Below are 22,121 nucleotides of genomic sequence, written 5' to 3' on the forward strand. Positions count from 1 at the left end.
TATAGGGAACTTGTGGGGAATGTTTTGGGTTGTCATATGCAATCATCCAATCCAATAACGTTAGGAAAATCTGAGGGTTAATTAGTGCAATTCACGGTTAATCTGGGGCGTTGAGAATTCATGGTTTATTGAAAAGCAATTGGAAATCGTTTTATATGCAAGTATAACATGTGTGGAGATGAACCCCTTAGCTAGCTTCCCATCCATTCCATTCCATCAAATTCATTTTTACAATCTGTTCTAATTTTACAAAGTTTTAAGTTTTGTTTTCAAATTCGTCAAAACCTCAATCCCCCTTTACTTTAGTGTCCAATGTAGTTAGAAAGTGTCTTAGTTTGTGTTTCTAAGTGTCTTGAATCAATTTATTACCCAATTTTCGTCCAAAGTAGTCAAAGTGCTCAAAACTGCCCAGATTGTGTTTTTAAGGTAGTTTTGAGTGTTTTGGTGATGTTTTGAGTCTTTTGGTTTGTTTTAGTGTTTTAAGTGTTTAGTTTTACATTCTTTGAGTCTAGTTTAGTGTTTTATATTGTGTTTTTACGTTTTTGAGTCAAATCCAAGTGATTAACAATCCCTCCTAATCCCCGGTCCAGAACGATCCCTACTTACATACTTACTACAATTGATAAAAAGAGGGTTTAATTTGTGTGCGTATAAATCACACATCAGAAGGGGTTTTAAAAACTTATCAGTGTCAAAAGGAGTTTTATTAGGTAAGGGTGAATCTTTGGCTACGACTGTAGTGATACTTCGGATAATTAATTTTAGTTTTAGGGAATTCAAATATTCTACTATAATTGGAGAAATTCTTCCATACAAATGTTGTTTTTAGATTAATCTTCCATATACAAAGTTCTTTTTATATTTACTATTTCTCTTGCTAGTCTTGATAATTTAATCAATTATTATTCACATCCACACTTTTGCATGTTGATCTTGATTATTTGATCAATTATTATGAAAAACACGTCAACTTGTGCATTAGACAATCAATATGCAATGCCCCAATATATATATATATATATATATATATATATGTCTGTGTGTGTGTGTGTTTATTTGCACGCATGCAGAATTTTGCATTTTTGCGCTTTGAAAGTAAGCTCTCATGCTACAAATGGAGAAAGGAAGCCTAAAAGTTCATTGCCATTTGTGGAAGTATGTTATAAAAAAGGTATGATATTAACCAAATGCATGCACATCTCCAAGGATGAGACATATACAGTCATCTAAGGGAAGTCTAACTGTTTGGAAAGGGCAAGAGCAAAGCAAGGGAAATGATATGTAAATAGCTCTCTTAAAAGATAATTGCTTTTTTGCTAGTCCATCGGTTCAGTAAGAGCAAGGCAAGAACAAAGGCAATTGTTATTCACAAATATATATTTTTTAAATATTTTATATGTGCAAGGGTGTTTACTCCAATAATTTTAAATACATATTGACCTCCCATTTACTTCTTCCATATTCTTTTTCTTCGACGAAACTCTCTCCCTTTACTCTTCCCACCACCTAATTTTCTCACCAAATCCATAAAGCCCAAGAAACTTTCTCTACTCCAACACCCAAACTCTCTCCCTATCCCTTCCACCACCCAATTTCCTCTTACCACCCAAACTCTATCTCTTCTTCTTCTTCTAGATGACAATCCGCCGATAACGATATTAGAGCCAAAAGGTTCATTGGTTCCCACCTCTGCAAGAAGCTGATGTTAGAGATGCTCCACAACGTCCAAGCTCTGGACATCTACTATACAAGATCAAGCACCTGCTCAAGCTGGAGAACGCACACCTGTGGTTAGAACACACCTAGTTCCACTGGCACAATGTCATATCGACGTCAGCTTGCCCGTTGGTGCAAGGCCGGACTTGAATTGCAAAGGCAGTTGGTGGGCTTTACATGGCCCACCAATTGCCCTCCACATAAATGAACTGCTGAAAGTGGTTTTTTGGACTAAAGGGCAATTTGACAGCTCTTACCTTGCCTTTTGGATAACAGGTGGACTTGCTTTTAGGGCATATAATGGAAAGCTACATCACTACCCTCCATTTAGGATGGTGTCCTAAGAGCATCCTTGATGGAGGCTTTATCTTCTTTGAGGCTGCTACATTTTGTAGCTTTAGTGAAAAAAATTCATATTCAATGGGCAAAAAAATGGGGTTACATCCACCATATGAGCTAACAACTTCATTCATTAGGTAGCAAAAAATTAGGCTATATTTAACCCCAAAAATCAAGGGACTCATAACAATTGAGGACCCAGTCTTTGTTTTTTTTTTAGTTTAGAAATGGGTAGGCTTGATTTCTAATTCCAAAAATAATCTCAAGGATTTATTTTTTAACCATTTTTTTTATTAAGAAAACATAAACAAAAGGCTATTTTTTTTGTGATATTGATCAATAAAAAGATATTGTGCTTTGTGTTTAATTTTCTAGATTGAAATATGATGCAATTAATATTGGTAGTTTAGAGACCTAAACTGAAAACATAAATAAACAACATACCTAAATTGTAAGGGCATTACAATTTTGTTATTTGAAAGCGTAAACAAACAAATCCAATGGTTGTTATGAAATAAAATCTTATCTTGTCTGATTTCATAGAAACAAACCAACAATTGAGTTTGAGATAAGAGAATCTAATCCAACGGTGCATAAGTCATACAATCTAACTTCGCCAGAATTTGAGTTTTTTTAGGTTGAAAAGTTCATAAGAAAAATTTAGGCTTATTTTAGCTACGGCCTTGGAACTTCATTTTAATCTTACTTTGCCCCTGTAATTTAAAAGTCATCACTTTATTCCTTGAAACTCAAAATTCGTTCTACTTTGACTTGTGGACTTTTTCTTCTACCTGAAACTTATAGGTCGTCTCCTAAAACATATGAGGGACCCAACACCCAATATGCCACATGTGGAATAAATTTGATTGTAAGTATCCATTATGCGTCAACATTCAACAATCAGAGAATATTAAGTATAAAGAAATTGAAGAGATGCGAAAAAATAAAAAAGAAATTGAATAGCCTGACTCATTGAAATCAAATCCACTTAAGAAACTAATAGATCTTAAGGTAATGTGGAGTGAATTTTGAGTTTTATAGAGACAACTTTCAAGTTTCAGGGAGCAAACTGAGATCAAAATTGAGTTCTAGGGGGCAAGACGCAATGTGAAGTGAATTTTGAGTTTTAGGAAGTATAGTGATGACTTTTGAGTTATAAGGACCAAAGTGAGATTAAAATGGAGTTCTAGTGGGTGTAGCTAAAAATAAGCCAAAAATTTAAGATAACATGTCCAAAATCAATCTAAAAAATGTTAAGACAAAAATAAAGTTACTGGCATAATCAAATTACTATACAAATACATATGTAGCTTCATATAGAGTTAGAAAGGTATTAGCCTCTCATTGAGAAAGATTTTTTTAGACCCCCAAAAAGTCCTTGAAGCTATAAATTAGGTTATATTCACAATTTTTTCAACTCCATATAGAGTCACTCATTGTGGAAGCTCTAATATTATCCTAGGGACCAAGGAGAATAACTAAATCCAAAATAGTATATACTTTCCATACTTTGACCTTGAAAAGTAACAAAATTTGTTGGTGAAAACTTTAGTAGAATATTCAGATGCATAACAGATGATAATACTAATCCTTCAATTAATTTGTCTTGCAAATTTCTTCAACATTAGGCGTAATTAAATTAAAGAATACCAAACAAAATGTTTGAAAATTGTTACTTTCTTTCCTTAAAATCGAACCAATTCTTAAGTGTGTAACAACTCACTTGTCGAATCAACTAACTCAGTTACCGACTTAATTATTTCACTTTTCGACCATCTGTCCATCAACCCACCATAAAAGAAAGAAATCTACCATGTAAAGATGAAGCATTAATTATGAGCATCATGTTAATCTTGGCGTGGATGTGGATCAAATCAAACCATAAATTCGTTTAAATTTTGTATATTTCTTACCAAATCCTAAACATGAGGATGCGGATCACCAATTTTCTATTAAAATCACAGAAAAACACACATCAATTTTCTATTCAGCTTAGTTAGGGTATCCCAACTTTATCCCCATTATACCCCCTCAAAGTTGCCATTCTGCAGAAATCTAGCAAAATCAAAGAAGAAAGACAAGGGCAAAATTGGAACAAAGGGTAAAAAATGCAGAAAATAATTTTATAATGACTTAACTAGCTCCAGATTGCCCATCCTTTCCTCTTTATTCTAACCCAGGAAGCAACAGACGTATCATCGTCATCATCAGCAACAAGATTAAAGAGTCAAACTCCTCAACCCTTCTTCAGTTCTTCCCAATTTTCTCTCTCTACAACTTTCCCTCTCTAAAACCCATCTCCTTCCTCTTGGAATCGCAAACCTTTCAGAGCCAAGCCTCTGCAATCCCAAATCTTTTTCATTATTTTATTATACAGTTTGGTCCCCAAGTCTTCGCCTTTTTTACACCCATTGCCATAAAAACCCTAGCCTCACTTGCTGCTGGAAAACCCAATTAGGGAAGCTCCCGCAATAGCTCTCCCGTGTGGAAATTGGTATTTTGTTCAAAACCCTACCTGCAATTTATGGTGCTTTTGGTGTTAGATTCGATGATTCGGAATGCGAATTTGTTTCAGTACCGTTTGGAACTTAGCTCGGATTTAGGGTTCTTTGAAATTCTTTGGCTCAATAGCAGATTTAGGGTTGTATTAGTGCTTAGGTTTGGTATTGTTAATATTACTTTGTTTTGAAAATTGTTGTGTTTCTATTCTGGGCACATAACCGATTGAGCTTGCAGTTTAAATATTTGGAATTTCTAATGTATTTTGGATAAAGAATTGCAGATCGAAATGTTTGGGTTAAGTTCTGTTGCTTTTTTTTGCCATGTGGTTTGAAATTTGGGACTTATTATTTACGTATATGTGTAATGTGAATGATATGAACTTTACGAAACTGGGTTGCGAATTACGAGGCCAAAGATTTTATTAGGTGCTCTAGGAATTTAACGTTTTGTTCATTATATCAAGTTTGGCAACTTTAAGCAAATGCGCACGTCTCATTTTAGGTTTGAATGCTCCCAAGTGAACTTAATATTCGCCGAGAGAAAATCAAAACTTTAGGCATTTCTTAGATATGTTATGCCTGAACATGCCTGTGTAAAATTCTATATGTTAGTTGTTTTAGTAGAGGTGGTGTTTTTTTTCCTTCATATTGGGACTCCAAACTATTTCATGATGTATATTGGAGGGAGCAAAGAAATTTTAGTGCCAGAAGCTTTAAAAGTCAAATTTTCAACATTATTTGTAGGATTAGGTAATAGACTAATAACTAATCAGCAACAAATAGATTCTGTACTTGAATCACACTTTTTGAATCATCCATCTTCGTTGTAATTTGTTTCTAAGAACTAAACATCTTTTGCTCCATACTCCATCTGTCTCGTCTATATATATATATTATACATATATAATTCTAGAATTGTGGCTTGAAGTTCATACATTATTCATACCATGCGATTCATCATAGGGTCTGAAAGAGTATGTCATGTTTAGTAGAAAAGAGTTTTGCCTTGAAGGAATGTCAACTTGCATTATGTAGCTTATGACTGATAATATATGCATACATTATACTCATGAGGTGAATCCTTATGTAGCTTATGACTGATAATATTTGCATACGTTACACTCATGAAGTGAATCCTTGCGGGTTGCATCCATTATCATCTCAAATTTGTATTTCTGCATTAAACTAATGTAACTGTACTTTCTTCTGGTGATGGTTTTCATCAGAATTAACGGGGGAACCAAGATTTTAGCAGTCTAGTTTGGCAGCTTCTTGTAGCAGTTCGATGCTGGGCACAGTATGCCGATGATAGTTGGGAGAAATGCACAGGTATCATGCCCCTGGCTGCACTAGTGCAGTTAACAACACAACCATAGGTGGGACATCAGGGAGGGATTCTACCCGAGCTGAATCGGCCGCATTGCCTAACTTACCTCTAGCTTCTAGGTAAATGTGCTACACAAATATGTTGCATTGCATTCTCTTTCATGGAAAAAAGTCTTTTGTTTTAGGTCATACTGTAAATTTAATTTCAATGGTATTTATTGTCTAGTTTTTCTATTTTTTTAATGAGTAGTGTGTTTTTCATAAAAATTTAAATGAAATTTATTATGTCATCATTTATAGTCTAGTTTGGCTCAAAATTTTGCAACTTCTAACATTTCCAATATTATATTTTCTCTATAATGGTTGTATAACTTAGGTTTTTCTTATACGGAGTTACTCAGTCTTTTGATTATTGATAAGTTGACTGTTTCCTTGTTATAAAATTTGGTGACCTGTTTTCAACTATGCAGGCGCACATCACAGTTAAACCCTTACAAATTGAAGTGTGATAAAGACCCTTTGAATTCTCGGTAATGTTCACAAATATTATTGCCCTTTTCTTGAAATATCTGTAAAGACGAGAATTTATGTGCTGTTACAGTCTCGAGTTCTTTTTTTATTTTATTATAATACTTACTTAAATGAAACATATTGCAGGAGTTTTTTACTGCTGGATGTGCTAACTTCTATGTTATTTTCAAAATGTTATGTTTATTTTATTTTTATATTTTTTGTTCATAAATTTATGTCTGCTGATTGTGGTTCTCAATTATAAGTCATTTCCATTTTATTTAATGTTAGACTTGGGCCACCTGACTTTCACCCTCAAACGCCAAATTGCCCAGAGGAGACTCTTACCAAGGAATATGTGCAAGCTGGATACAGAGAGACTGTTGAAGGAATTGAGGTAAAATTTTATGTTCTACTAATTAGTTGAAATATATCAAGGTGCTCTTAATTCTTGAGAAAGACTACCTATCTGAAAACCCAATATAGTTGTCTCTTCACAAAAACCCACCGAAGTTTATTCCTTATAACCATTTGTGAGCATCCTTCTACACTTTTTTGAAGAGTCTTTTTATGTCTTTTCAATTTATAAGCATTTATGCTGCATATTTTAATGCTGAAGGCCATTTTTATATGGTCTGCTCGTATTGGATAACAATAATTATTATTACTATTAATCTTATTACGGTATTTTGTGATTCAAATTTTTGTGGGTCCAAACACATGGGTGTTTACGATGACTTCGCTTGCCAAATTTTGCAGGAATCTAGAGAGCTTTCTCTGAGTCAGGCTCAAGCTTTTAGCAAGCCTCTTCTTGTCTTCAGGTTCAAAGAGGTACTCACTTAGTTTGGAAAGTTGTGTGGGCCATATCTATTTTGATAGTGAAGTAGTCTACCACTTTCTTTGGTTTCATATATTTTTCAATACTAGTAGATTATATGATATTTTGGGTTGTCTTAATTTCCAGGCCATCAAAAAACGTTTTAGGGCTATCAATGAATCCCGTGCTCAAAAGAGGAAGGTAGTTTATCCTGGCTCAGCTGTTTTTTTTTTATTTATTTATTTTAAGTTTAGGAAATTTATTCTGCCGCGCTATATGACTGATGCCACATTATGGACTGCTGTATGTTTATTTTTTTTTCACATGGCAGGCTGGTCAAGTGTATGGTGTTCCTCTTGTTGATTCACTGTTGTCAAAGCCAGGTGTTTTTCCTGAACAAAAGCCCTGTGGTGAAGAGTTGCGAAAAAAATGGATTGAGGTATGCCTTTTCGTTTCTTGAATACATAGTTGCTTCTAATAAATGTTAACCTTATTTTTGTATAGAAAGATTAAAGGCATAGACCGTGCACTCCTTTCTAATTGCGCACTTTTGCTTGAGAAACTTTGAAATATAGAAATAGCTAGTAGCTATTACCCATTTGGTTACACTGTCAACTTATGTAAACAAGAAGCTTTGTGATATGGTGACTTGGTTCTTGCCAAACATCTTAATGTCTTACTGAGGGCAGCAAAATGAGGGCCACAGTTTTTATTATCTATACCCAATCAACTTGTCAAATGTTTTTAGACACAAGGCTTCATCAAAATGATGACAACCCAGTATGGCCACATAGTGGTGAGAATTTGATAAGGATGAAGAGGTATCCCCCAAAAACTGGTGGAGGGTCTCCCATGAAATACTAAGTTGGTTTTGTTGTTGAATTCCATGACTCGATAAGTCTTTCTATTTATTCTTGTTTATAATCTGATTATAATATATTTCTCATTCGCTTCCAGGGTCTATCACAACAACACAAGCGCTTGCGTTCATTGGCTGATCATGTCCCTCATGGGTATAGGAAAAGATCTTTGTTTGAAGTTCTTACAAGGAATAATGTTCCATTGCTGAGAGCAACTTGGTTTATTAAAGTAACTTATCTTAATCAGGTAGGTATTCCCGCACAATCATAACAGAACTGGGTTTTGATCATAACCTGTTTTCCAATACTTCTCATATTGGAAAGTAGCTGACACTGCACCATATTATTTCTGTATTTTCTGCAGGTCAGGCCAGGTTCTACCAGTTTATCATCTGGGACATCTGATAAAGCTCAGTTGTCCCGCACAGAGCTTTGGACAAAAGATATTATTGAGTATCTGCAGTACCTTCTAGATGAGTTATTCTCGAGAAATAAATCTCATTCCAGTTCAAACAACAGAGATAGATCACCACAAACTTTATATGCTGCGTCACAAAGGAATGATCCAGCATCAGCAGTTCTTGATGGTGAGGAGCCTTCCGTACATTTCAAGTGGTGGTATGTGGTGCGGCTTCTGCAATGGCATCATGCCGAGGGGCTGCTTCTTCCTACACTCATCATTGAGTGGGTTCTAAGTCAACTACAGGTATTACTTTTTTATGTGTTTATTTTTTTTAAACACTGTTTACTGAGGTTTAAAGTATCTTAGTATGCCTCTTATATTCATATTTGTTCTCTTGCAGGATAAAGAATTGTTTGAGATTATGCAGTTGTTTTTGCCTATTATATATGGTGTTCTGGAAACTGTTGTTTTATCTCAAACATATGTGCGCAATCTTGTGAGAGTAGCTGTTCGTTTCATTGCTGAACCTTCTCAAGGTGGATCAGATCTTGTAGATAACTCCCGTAGGGGGTACATAGTGTCTTCTATGGTTGAGATGCTTCGCTATTTAATACTTGCTGTGCCTGATACGTTTGTAGCTTTGGATTGTTTTCCTCTACCATCCTCTGTAGTTTCCTATGTTTCAAACGATGGATTACCAAAGATGTCCGAGGATGAAAGAAAGATTAAAAATGTTTCAGCAGAAGTTGCTTCTGCATTAAGAAGCAGAGTTTTCGATACTCAATATCAGTCCCTGGCTTTTGATCGTATTGTTTCATCTATTCAGAAATGTGCTGAAAATCTTGCAAAGGCTGCAAGGCCTAGCTATCCAGGCCATAGTATAGCTAAAGCTGTACAGGCCCTAGATAGATCTCTTGTGCAGGGAGATGTTCGAGGGGCTTATAGATTTCTGTTTGAAGATCCTTGTGATGGAGTTGCAAGTGAAAGTTGGATTGCAGGAGTTAGTCCATGTTTACGAACTTCATTGAAGTGGATTGGGAACGCAAAGTTGTCATTTGTTTGCTCTGTATTTTTCCTCTGTGAGTGGGCAACATGTGATTTCAGGGATTTTAGGACTGCCCCACCTTGTGAGTTGAAATTTACTGGCAGAAAGGATTTCTCTCAGGTATTTGTTGTTACTAGGCTTTTGAAGCTAAAGATAAGAGATTTGCAAAGTTCAACTCAACGAAAGAATGACAGTGTCCTTGGAGTCAGTAGTGTTGCAAAAGGTTCTACCCAGCAGAACAATTTTCCTGTCAGAGTTTCCTTGGGAAATTCCTGTGAGGTTAAACCAAAAAATGTTGATCAAAGAAGTATGAAATCGTCAAATATATTTGAGAGCCCTGGTCCTTTACACGATATCATAGTGTGTTGGATTGATCAACATGAAGCAGGCAAAGGAGAAGGTTTGAAGCGCCTTCAACTACTTCTAATTGAACTTATCCGGTCTGGTATTTTTAATCCTCATGCTTATGTTAGGCAGCTGATAGTTAGTGGGATTATGGATATGAATGGACCGGTGGTTGAAGTAGACCGGCGGAAGAGGCATTTTCGTATCTTGAAGCTGTTGCCTGGGCTTTTAATGCATGATGCTTTGGAAGAAGCAGGGATTGCTGAAGGGCCACAACTTTCAGAGGTCATGAACTTCTACTCAACTGAGCGCCGTCTAATACTTCGTGGGCTTCTCTCCGATCAAAATAAAAATGTGTCTGTTCTGAAGCAAAAGCATTATCCCATTCCTGGAAAAGATGGTGGTTTGCCTGTTTCTGTGGATCAGTGGAAGGCTGTTCAGCCATCACCCAACGTACTGCCCGGTAAAAGTGGCAAGACTGATGCTGATGTCGAAGAACTAAAGGAAGCAATATCAGTTCTGTTGCAACTCCCAAATAGTTCATCCCCAACAACAGATATGGGGCTTGATGAATCCCAAGGGAGTGTTAAGAGGCCTTTTGGGTCAATCTATAACAAGATGGATCTGGGAGAAGGCACTCCTGGGTGTGAAGAATGCAGAAGAGCAAAGAGGCAAAAAGTGAGTGGCGAAAGGAGCTCATGCATCCAAGGAAAATTTTCAATTCCTTCTGATGATGAAGATACCTGGTGGATGAGGAAGAGACCTAAGTCCTTGGAGCCATTGAAGGTTGATCCACCTGTTAAATCAACCAAACAGGTCTCTAGGAACCGGCAGAAGATAGTTCGTAAAACTCAAAGTCTTGCCCAACTTGCAGCTGCTAGGATTGAAGGTAGCCAGGGAGCATCTACGAGTCATGTCTGCAATAATAAAGTAAGCTGTCCACATCATAAAAGTGGAGTTGAGGGGGAAACCCCGAAGTCTATAGATCCAACCAAAATGAACTATGGTGGGGATATTGTTTCAATTGGAAAAGCTTTAAAGCAGCTCCGATTTGTAGAGAAGAGGACAATTACGGTTTGGCTGATGACTGTTATCAGGCAGCTTGTTGAAGAGACTGAAAAGACCATTGCGAAGGTTGGCCAATTTGGTAGGACTTTCGCATCTGTTGATGATAGGAGCTCCATGCGGTGGAAGCTTGGTGAAGATGAACTTTCTGCTGCACTGTATTTGATGGATGTTTCAAATGATTTAGTTTCAGCAGTCAAGTTTCTCCTTTGGTTGCTGCCAAAGGTTAGTGGCCCTAGTTCTCCAATCCATAGTGGGAGGAACATTATGCTGTTGCCCAGAAATGCTGAAAATCAAGTGTGTGAATTGGGGGAGGCATTTATGGTATCATCACTCCGAAGGTGCATTCTCAATCTTTATATCCTGTAAATTTTATACTCAATGTTGAGATAAGTCTGTTTCTCTTATATGATTGCAGATTTACTTATCCTTCCCTCTTGTCATTTTTCGCTTTAAAAAATGACACTTATTGTGCAGGCATGAGGTTCACTTTTTGATTCTTTTGGAAGTAGATAGAATAAGCGAAATGAAGTTAAAATCTTGAGAGCTTATTGTACAAACCACATTCAAATTAGTTTAGCCCCCTTTTCTTTTCATTTTTTTTAATACACTTGTTCTTAGTATTTACAACCTTGCAACCTTGCACTTGAGAGCTTATTGTACAAACCACATTCAAATTAGTTTAGCCCCCTTTTCTTTTCATTTTTTTTAATACACTTGTTCTTCGTATTTGCAACCTTGCACCTGAAGTGAAGTTGTTTAGAAACACACTCTTATCAATCCTGTATGAAATAGTTTTCATGACAGCAAATACTCCATCTTTGGAAGCTGTTTGTTCAAATTTTAAAAAAATTACGTGTACTTACATCATCATCAACATCCTTGTCTAATACTTTTTAGTAGTATGTGCCCCATCAAATTTCTCCTCTTATCTGCTTGTCACTTGACATAAACACTTTCCTTAAGCATTCTACTTTAGATTCTGTTGTCTCCTAACAATGGATTTGGTTCAGGTATGAGAACATAATTATTGCTACAGATCTTATTCCAGAAGTCTTGTCTGTTACAATGCATCGTGCTTCAGCCGTAGTGGCATCTAATGGAAGAGTTTCAGGTTCAGCTGCCTTAGCATACAGTCGGTATTTATTGAAGCGATACAGCAATGTAGCTAGTGTCATTGAATGGGAAAAGAGTTTCAAGCCAACATGCGATAAGAGACTTCTTTCTGAACTTGAGTCTGGACAGTCAGTGGATGGAGAGTTGGGGTTTCCGCTTGGTGTTCCAGCCGGAGTCGAAGATCTTGATGATTTTTTCCGCCAAAAGATTAGTGGGGTTCGGTTATCCAGGGTGGGTTTAAACATGAAAGAAATAGTGCAACGAAATGTGAATGTTGATGACGCCTTTCAGTATTTTTTTGGGAAAGAGAGAAAGCTCTTTGCTGCTGGTGCTCCTAAAGGCCCTCCTGTTGATAAATGGGACGATGGATATCAGATATCTCAAAAAATAATTACAGAACTGATGGACTGCATTAGGCAAACTGGTGGTGCTGCTCAAGAAGGGGATCCATCTTTGGTGTCTTCTGCCATTGCTGCTATTGTGGGTAATGTAGGGCTAACTATAGCAAAGGTTCCAGATTTTAGAGTGGGGGGTAGCTATTCAACCTTTCCATCCACCACTGATTCCTTGAACTTTGCTAGGCGTATTTTGCGTATCCATATAAGTTGCCTATGCCTCCTTAAGGAAGCTCTTGGAGAGCGCCAAACCCGTGTGTTTGAGGTAGCTCTTGCGACAGAAGCTTATTCTGCTCTTGCTGGGGTTTTTGCTCCTGGAAAGGCCCCTCGAAATCAATATCACTCCTCCCCTGAATCCCATGATTCCAACACTAATATGTCTAATGACATTTTGAATAGTAGAGTAGTTCTTGGGAGGACAACAAAAGTTGCAGCTGCTGTTTCTGCACTAATCGTCGGGGCGGTTGTTCAAGGTGTTACTAGCTTGGAGAGATTGGTGACTGTATTCAGGTTAAAGGAAAGGTTGGATGTAATTCAATTTGTAAGGAGTAGTAGATCCAACTCTAATGGCAATGCTCGTTCTGCTGGGGCATTTAAGGGTGATAACTCACTTGAAGTTTATGTGCATTGGTTTAGACTTCTCATTGGAAACTGCAGAACAGTCTCTGATGGATTGGTCGTGGAACTCTTGGGTGAACCCTCTGTAATAGCTCTTTCGAGGATGCAGCGTATACTCCCTCTTGATTTGGTTTTTCCACCTGCGTATTCAATATTTGCTTTTGTTATGTGGCGGCCATTCCTTCTTAGCACTAGCTTTGCAGCCCGGGATGATTTTAACCAATCATATCAATCTTTAACAACAGCTATAGGTGATGCTATAAAGCACTCTCCTTTTCGTGATGTGTGTTTGAGAGATAGTCAGGGTTTCTATGATCTTGTAGCTGCAGATGGTAGTGATGCTGAATTTGCAGCCATGCTAGAGCTAAATGGTTCAGACATGCATATAAAATCCAAGGCTTTTATTCCATTACGTGCAAGGCTTTTTCTAAATGCCATAATGGATTGTAAGATGCCGCACTCTTCATTTACACAGGTTGAAGCAAATCAGGTCTCTGGACATGGTGAGTCTAAAGTCCAATTTGCAGAGCATGAAACAAAGCTTGTAGAGAAGCTTGTACATATTTTAGATACCCTGCAACCTGCAAAATTTCATTGGCAGTGGGTAGAGCTGAGGCTCCTTTTGAATGAACAAGCCCTCATTGAAAAACTTGAGAATCAAGATGTGTCTTTAGTGGATGCCATTCGGTCGTCATTGCCTAGTCCTGAAAAGGCTGCTGCCTCCGAGAATGAGAAATATTTCATTGAGATCATCCTTACAAGGTTATTAGTTAGACCTGATGCTGCCCCCCTTTTCTCGGATGTGGTTCATCTTTTTGGGAGATCACTAGCAGATTCTATGTTGTTGCAGGTCAAATGGTTCCTGGGTGGTTCAGATGTTCTTTATGGACGAAAAACCATTAGACAACGTCTTCTTAATATTGCTGAGAGTAAGGGTCTCTCAATCAAGACCCAATTTTGGAAGCCGTGGGGATGGTGTAGTTATGATGCTGATCCCATGACAAACAGGGGAGATAAGAGAAAGTTTGAAGTCGCCTCCCTTGAAGAGGGTGAGATGGTTGAAGAGGGAACAGACTCGAAAAAGTATGGGAAAGGGGCCACTCAAACATTGGACATTGAAAGCTACAATGTCACTCAGCAGCATGTGACAGAGAGGGCTCTCATTGAATTACTTCTTCCATGTATAGATCAAAGTTCTGATGAGTCGCGCAATACATTTGCAAATGATTTGATCAAGCAGTTGGGTAATATTGAGCAACAAGTTAGTCCAGTTACTCGTGGGACAAATAAGCAAGCCGGACCAACTCCTTCTGGAGTTGAAGGTCCCACAAGCAAGGGAAATAGCCGCAAAGGTATAAGGGGTGGCAGTCCTGGATTAGCTAGGCGTGTAGCAGGAGCAGCTGATTCTGGTCCACCATCCCCTGCAGCTTTGCGAGCTTCTGTGTCGCTTCGGTTGCAGTTGCTCTTAAGATTGCTTCCTGTCATTTGCGCAGACAGGTAATTGTACATTTTTTTATGGTGGTCTTGAATTGTAATTTTGTTTGCATGAGCATGTGCCTATTTGTCTTGGTTAGCAGTTGCATGTATCTCCCAGGCTGCTGATTGTTTCCATATTAGGGTCACTGAAGCGTGATCATTTGTTTACCTTGTTCATCCAATTGTGCTTTGAGGGGCAGCTATGATGTTGCAAGACTTGCTTCTTGAATATCTATTCGTTTCCTTTTTCTTGCTTATGCAGTCTCGATCTCTTTTTTTAAACAATCTAGTTCGACTGCGTATTTAATAACCTGTTTTTTGATAATTTTCTCTCTTGTAATTGTGCAAGGATGTAAACAGATGTGAATTATGAGTATATTGATGCTCATATATAGGGTGCATCAGGTAGTAAAGAAACTGAAATTTCTGTAAGGATTATTATCAGGAGGATAATTTGATATCTTTTCTCTTTATGTTCTCTATGTATAGAAATGTTGTAGGGTAAAAGACACTTTAACCCCATAAAACTTGGTACCAAGTTAACTAAGAGTTTGCTTGTGATGCAATACCCTCTTGACATTCGTTAATGATTTCAGTTAGTACTTTATCCTTCAAGAATCCAACCAAAACTAAGTAAGAAAGATCTGAAATGAAAAAATACATTTGTTGTTCTATATGGTTAAAAGCAAGAAATTTCCTTTCTTATGCCATTTATAATTTTCTATCACTAAAAATATTTGGTGTATTCTCAGGCTCTTCAGTTGCACTGACTGTTGTAATTTTGGTTATTTTAGCCTAGATATACATGCCTTTTGTAAGATGAAGTTCTTGCTTGGTTTAGTGTTACCTTTTCAACATTTGTATGCAGTATGTGTTGTGATGGTTTGCTTATGATTATAGATAAATGCTGAATATGTTCACCAGATAGACTAATTTAAACATGTTGGATCTGTCAGGGAGCCATCTGGCCGGAACATGAGGCATGGGCTTGCCTCTGTAGTTCTACGTCTTCTAGGAAACCGAGTTGTGCACGAGGGTGCAGACCTATGCTTCAATATCATGCAGAGTACTTTCTCTAAGAGGGATGCAGAGTCTTCAACAGAAGCTGCCTCTGCAGCTTTTGCAGAATTGTCAAATGAAAGTCTCTTTGACCAATTATTGTTCGTTCTGCATGGGCTGTTAAGCAGTTGCCAGCCAAGTTGGTTGAGGTCTACTAAGTCAACGAATGAGGGGGGAAAAGATTTAGCTGCATTTGATCGTGAACTGGCAGACAATTTGCAGGTTTGGTCTTCTGTAACCTTCTTCATATCCTCACCCCCACCGTGTCCTACAAAAAATAAAAATGGGAAAGAAAAGAAAGGAGGGAAGGCAAAGTTTTAAAGTGCTTCTCTTGGAAGTAGTAGTGGTATGTTATAAGTTACGTTACAAACTTCTTGTAAGCTTTATAGAACATACCCTGCGCTCCAAGAAAGGAAAAAGAAAGTGCCAAAGTTCTACCACTATATAGAGTGGGCACCGTCATTTTCAATTTTAGTTAACCATGAAAAAAAATAATTTCATTGTTTCAAAGTCCTCCGCCACTCCCCTCTTTTGAAGTTATGTCAAATGATGTATATGGCATTATAAGTTTGCATTCCATGAACCTTACTGCATGAATATAGCTGTGATGGGATTTTCGACAAAATTAATTAAATTAAAAAATATCTGTTTATATATTCCGTGTCTTGTTGAGTGTTAGTACACTTTTGCCATTGTCTTTTCATTAGTTAATAATGATTTAAGAATCTCAGTTTAGGTAATTGGTTTTCTACCTGTCTTATGTGTACTTGTGAATGCAGAAAGACTTAGATCGTATGCAACTTCCTGAAATGATTCGCTGGCGTATCCAAACTGCAATGCCAGTGGTTATCCCTTCTGTTCAGCGCCTTGTCTCTTGCCAACCACCACCTGTTCCAGATACTGCTTTGGCCATTCTTCAACCCAGCATATTGGTTTCTGGGTTGCATGCTGGAAGCTCAAACCCACCTCAAAAAAATCAGGCTCCTCTGGCTCGGACAGTAACTAACGTACCAGGGAAATTTAAACCGTTGCCATCACAGGATTATGATATGGATATTGACCCATGGACACTGCTGGAAGATGGTGCAGGTTCAGGCCCATCTTCAAGTACTAGTGCTTTGATAGGCAGTGTGGACCATGGCAATCTTCGAGCATCTAGCTGGCTCAAGGGGGCCGTGAGGGTGAGACGAAAGGATCTCACATACATTGGTGCTGTGGATGATGACAGCTGAGTTCAAAAGAAAATTTTGTTGTTGATTTTGTCCGGAATGAGAACCCCCTCAGCGGGTAACTTAATGTTTACATTCACTGTGCATAATTGGCATCAGTATCACCGTGTTGTGCGGGTCCATTTCTTTGATGATGGAGAATCTGTTGAGAGGGAATTTTTTTGGAAGGACGCACGGGGTCCTTTTGGAAGAAACTTGGAGATGTTCTTATTCAGCCCATACAACCAGGTCTTTTGGCTGCTTGACTACTAACCCTTCGATCACCCCCCATCCAACCGTGCATCTCCGCATGCTGTTCAGAGGTCTGTTGTATATATAGATGATTTGTTCACTTTACCAATTGATCTGAGTAAGATATCTGCAGAATGATATGTAGCTGTTCTTTTTTCCCCTTATAATCAATCTCTACGTTCTCTCTCTCTCTCTCTCTCTCTCTCTCTCATGTACACACAAACGTGTGCCTGCACAAACAAAACAACTCACATGCATATTACATATTTCCATATTTATGTTGTCTAATGATTATTATACACATTTACATCTATTCTATTGTCTGAAAATGGTCCTTTCCCTGTGTGTTGTCGATGAAGATGGATATGATTTGTTAAATATAATCAAGGAAACAAGGAATACTGGTAGATGCTAGGAGTGGAATGGAGAGCACCGCAGTGTCAGAAAAACACAAACCTCACCTGCTGTAGTTTATCGGTCTTGTAGGAAACAAGGAATACTGGTAGATGCTGGTAGATGCATTGAATTCACGGTTCTCTTTCTACTTCATTTAGTCAGTCATCCCAAAAGGTGTGACGTATTTTATAGCGTTGTATTTTTCCAGCATTATCGTTGGTATTGTTGGATGGATGTTATGCATTTCAACGAAACTTGTTTGTGATGAACGCTTAGTCTGTGTCGTGTATTCGATTCGTATATGTAATGGTGATTTCCTACAGAGATCTCTGCTTGGAAGTTCAAGGTTGCAATGGTGTGTAGTATTTTTTGTGTATGCTATTTTGACATGATCTTTACTACTTCCCAACGAAAATTACTTTCGTGGTTGAATATGTTACAATTGCAAGTATAAAGCGTTAATTGTGCGATGCTGCTGTCAATCTTGTGAACAAAATGTTATGATCATGGAATGAAATGTCATCGGATTTCTTTTCTTGATACGGTAGAAATGGTTTCGTGCTCTTGCTCTGTGTCCGATAATCTTAAGGGAAAGAGTCTCCACATCCACGGTTCGTGTCCGCTGCCGAGTTTTCTCCCGGCAGGAATAATGTACAAGTCCTCGTGACCGGGGCAACAGCCGGGACTCCGGTTCGTTTCATTTTTGTGTTTCATGCAAGCTTCATGGAATAGAGGATTTCATATCAGAATAGGAGTTCTACAACAAACTTAAAATTTGTTTGATTTGTTTTACTGGATGCCAATGTACAGATTCATGGCCGAGTACTAAAAATTAGCTTAAAATACAAGTAAATAAGTGGCCCAAGTTAAATTGTTTCAAAATTCGTGTAATCAAGCGGTAGATTTGACAAGAATGGTTGAACTCGGTTGCATCGTAGTCTCTCTATTTGTCTTGGTTTCTCGCGGATCTCTCGACACAAATTACATCGTCAATCCAAGCAACAATGTTGAATGCCAAACTCTCCAACACTCTTGAGTAGCTCTCCAGTACTGATTGCCCCACATCCTGCAAAAACCGCCGATAACAAACACTTTGATCAATTAGTCAAAATTTTACCCGTGCTCCAAGTGATCGCGTTTCACTCGTTTTCTGACAAGATATTGTCATGTTATCTGTCACGTTGTTTTGTGAACTAATTTAGAGTCCGTCGAGTATGTTTCGTGTGATTTAGATGGATATATTGACAGTGTGAGTGCTTACCTTATTGCATTGGATTTTGCAAGTATCCAAGGATGTCTGAGAGAGCTCAGGATATCTCTGCTTCAAACACAACAGCAAACACTCGGCTCTCTCCGCCAAAACATGATTCTTGTCGTTCCGGTCTGTTTCCAACATTAGATCTTTTACCATGATCCATGAAGATTTTGAGTTGCTCATGCACGCTTTACGTCTCCACGTGTACATCGAAGCTTCGACCCTGTCTGCAAGATCAAGTGCTTCGTGTTCAGTTGCTATGTTAAGGCAGTCCAGAAGGTGGTCTGGAGAGAACTTGTCTGTGGTGCACATGTAGCGGTATATGGAGTCTCCAAGACAAGCTCTTCCACTCTGACAAACAAATTGTTTTGCAGAAGAGGAGAAAAGCCAAGTTAGATAAAGCCTACTACTTTACACGTAACAAAACGAACTAGGGTAGAAGAAGTGATTTCAGCACACTTGTTTTCTCACATGCGTATTGATTTCTGACCTTTAAATTGAATGAATCAAAGGAAAATTAGGAGATAAAAAATAAAGAGGGGTGTGCAAAAGGATAAAAGAGTGCGGAAATCATTTCCCTAGCTTTTTGGCGTTAATTGGTTGATATTCTTCCAATATTACTCCTACAGGATTAAATATTGACACACCAACTTCAAGTCACAAGGTTTCATGTTCAAATTTGGGGTGTCGCCTGATCAACAAAAAATCGAAATACCTTCTTCTGTTTTGACAATGTAATTTGATTTTCGGACTAAACCCGTCACCCGAAATTTGTGGTACTTGCATTTTATTTTTCGTGTGAACATGCACGCCCCATTTTAATTGTTCGTTTCAGACCCCAAAAATCTCAGGCGCGTCCTTGTATCTGAGGAGTCTAGGGGTTTTCGAAACCATAACAATATTTATGTTAGTTGATTGAGGACTTACCTTTGGAAGAGTTGACATGTATGAGTCTGGGATTTCCATCTCAGCAAGAATACTGCTATTGATTGCCATGGCTGCTTTGTGGATTTGATTAGAACTGTCACGTTTGTGTTTCAAATGTTTCCTTGCCTTCTCAGAGAGGCCTTCCGGAGGAACACATGGAACCGGCAACCACCATTTCTCCTCATTCCGCTGAACAACCACCCTTCGAAATGATCCTGTACGCGTTGAATTTGATGAAATGCTCCCTTTTTCTGCATACCAGAATTCTGTATCCTGGAAACTATCAAGTACTTCCTGCCCAAAGAAAAAATTCACGAACTTTCAGAGCTTGATTGAATAACCAAGGGTTAATAATATGCGATATTTTAGCGCAGAAGGAAAGTCTTACAATAAGCATTGCGTCAAGCTTTTGCAAAGCTGGAAGGTTGATATAAAGATCAGATCTTGGCCTGCTTTTCATGAACTGAAAACCAATGAACTTTATGTTAAAAACAGGCAAAGATGGCAGAATCTAATCGAACAAAAGACGGGTTTTTGACAACCACCTCCACTTCTGTCCCATCTTGTAAGTTTTGTGATATGGGGATAAGTTCTACGATGTAATCACAGACCGACAGAAGACAGTTCATCTCCCTCTTCCACATGGCTTTCTTCTCAGGATTCAGTGGCTCCAGCCTCAAGTTTTGTCCAAACACAGTGGCTGCAGAATATCCGAAAAGTTGACCAATTGAAATTGAAATCGACAAATCAACATGTTTACTTCATAATCATATGCATCTTCAAATTTTGAAGATAGAGAAATTTACCGTAGAGGTTGGTTATCGAATTTGATATTGTGACCGCGGTGCATACACCTTTCCCACTTCCTGACATGTCTTCACCCAACAAGAGCTTTGCAAATCGTTCTTTCATCATCTCAAGCTCTGCCAATTTCATAAACAGTTAAACAGTTACTTATTACTGCTTTTAAATTGTTATTTCGAGAGGGAAGTGATTTCCGCACACGTTTTTACTCCTTCTGCAGACCTCTCTTTATTTCCGTCTCCTCCGATTTATTCAATCCAAAGGCCATGAAAAAGGAAGGTGCGCGGAAATCATTTCCTTATTTATAAACAAAACTATTGAAACCTACCTGAATCAACTGCGTCGTCATCTTGAAGCGTTTCATCAGAGGCATTCTTGTTATGCTGCTTCATTCCAAGTCTGGTAAGAGACGCCCGGTTGGATTTTACATTTGGGTAGAACCAGGGAGAAGCTTCACCAGAGTAGCTGCTGTCATCCAGAGACTCAGAGAAAGCCGAGGTCTCTGAATTTGTCCGGCGGTACATAAAAGAATCGCCACTTGTTGAAGTTTCTGCGAGCGAATGATCAGTTTGGTCCACAGAAGAAGGTGAAGGCTGGTAACCCAGATCATAGTGTTCATCATAACTTTGTGAATTGTCCATTTCAGCTCTAAAACTTGTGGCCTAAGTCTAAAATCTCAAAAACCTGCAAATACTTTAGTCATTTAACAAAAGTTACAATTTGGGTTTGTGGTAGGATTCAAAATCCAAAAAAGAAACCTGGGAATTGGTTTATATTCTACAATTTAGATTCAGAAAGACAAATCTATAAACAGAAACAAACAAAAAGAAGAAAAAGTATGATTTTTTTTATGCTTTGAAGGAAAAGCAAAAGAGGTTTGTCATGCGTTGTTTTCATCAGAGGACCAAAAATAAATTATTGACTGATATGCAGCTAAATCTAAAAGCAAAAAAGCAATCTTGGAGGGATTTTTTAGGCGTGAAAACTGAAAATTATTTAAAAGCAAACGGTCGATTGAAAAAAGCAAATGGTATACTGTAACAGTCTATTTTTACCTTTTAATGTAAGGATTTGAATTTGAACTGTTGAAGTTGGCCGACGACCGTTTGAAATAGCTCCCTCCTTATAGCATTTGCCCTTGATCTTCAAACACTTAATGTTTTCTCTTTCTAAAAGAAAAGATTTCCCAGAAGTGAACATGATCATGGAAAATGCAACATGTTAGCGGTCCGATCGTCGAGTTCTTGAGTGATGGATTAAACAGCACAAACCCAGAAGGAAAAAATGGTTGAAGTTCAGACAGGTGGACTGTATCTTAGTTGGACATGAACATAATGTATATATGGTTCTGCAGGGCAGGGTTATATATATGAATCTGAATATGTGAAATATAATACAAACTTTAGAAGGGAAAAATAATAATTTGGAAACAGTTTGGCAGATTAAGTTTAAAACTAAATTGTAATATTAATAAGGAAATATTTATGTATGTTAACATTTGTATTGACTAATCAATATTCCCTTGTGATATAGAACCAAAAAAAAAAAAAAAAAAAAAATATTCATATGATGTGTGGTTATGATGCGTTTATGAATCACACGTAGCCTGCTCAATTATCTCCATCAACTCCCCATCAACTTTAATCAAATCACCTCCATCTGCCTTGTTTTTAGTTATTTGATTTTTA

At 37.8% G+C, this 22,121-nt stretch overlaps 2 protein-coding genes across 4 annotated transcripts; one reads left to right on the forward strand and one right to left on the reverse strand.

Annotated features, from left to right (window-relative positions):
- The first annotated feature begins 4,209 nt into the window (after positions 1-4,209).
- Positions 4,210-17,879, forward strand: LOC137735746 (mediator of RNA polymerase II transcription subunit 12). Of its 3 annotated transcripts, none has more exons than XR_015963966.1 (14): positions 4,210-4,549; positions 5,783-6,002; positions 6,353-6,412; positions 6,684-6,789; positions 7,152-7,223; positions 7,357-7,410; positions 7,541-7,648; positions 8,167-8,316; positions 8,434-8,775; positions 8,873-11,268; positions 11,941-14,553; positions 15,489-15,813; positions 16,371-17,122; positions 17,411-17,879. XR_015963966.1 is itself a non-coding variant. In XM_068475185.2 (13 exons), the coding sequence occupies exons 2-13, from the start codon at positions 5,878-5,880 to the stop codon at positions 16,821-16,823; spliced, it is 6,804 nt and encodes a 2,267-aa protein (XP_068331286.2). In that variant the 5' UTR covers positions 4,210-4,549; positions 5,783-5,877; the 3' UTR covers positions 16,824-17,239. The 3 variants fall into 3 exon arrangements, 1 of the variants encoding a protein (XP_068331286.2); XR_015963967.1 differs by having other exon boundaries at positions 17,538-17,879; XM_068475185.2 differs by lacking the exon at positions 17,411-17,879 and having other exon boundaries at positions 16,371-17,239.
- A 288-nt stretch (positions 17,880-18,167) lies between these two features.
- LOC137735747 (rop guanine nucleotide exchange factor 2-like) lies at positions 18,168-21,773 on the reverse strand. Its single transcript, XM_088696400.1, has 8 exons — positions 21,489-21,773; positions 20,762-21,117; positions 20,436-20,552; positions 20,175-20,329; positions 20,018-20,092; positions 19,630-19,923; positions 18,709-19,053; positions 18,168-18,513 (listed from the first exon to the last, which is right to left on the reverse strand). The coding sequence occupies exons 2-8, from the start codon at positions 21,072-21,074 to the stop codon at positions 18,391-18,393; spliced, it is 1,422 nt and encodes a 473-aa protein (XP_088552526.1). The 5' UTR covers positions 21,075-21,117; positions 21,489-21,773; the 3' UTR covers positions 18,168-18,390.
- Between the last annotated feature and the right edge of the window lie 348 nt (positions 21,774-22,121).

The sequence above is a fragment of the Pyrus communis genome, chromosome 7 (assembly GCF_041283825.1).
Source record: "Pyrus communis isolate YQ-2024b chromosome 7, ASM4128382v1, whole genome shotgun sequence".
Lineage (NCBI taxonomy): Eukaryota > Viridiplantae > Streptophyta > Magnoliopsida > Rosales > Rosaceae > Pyrus > Pyrus communis.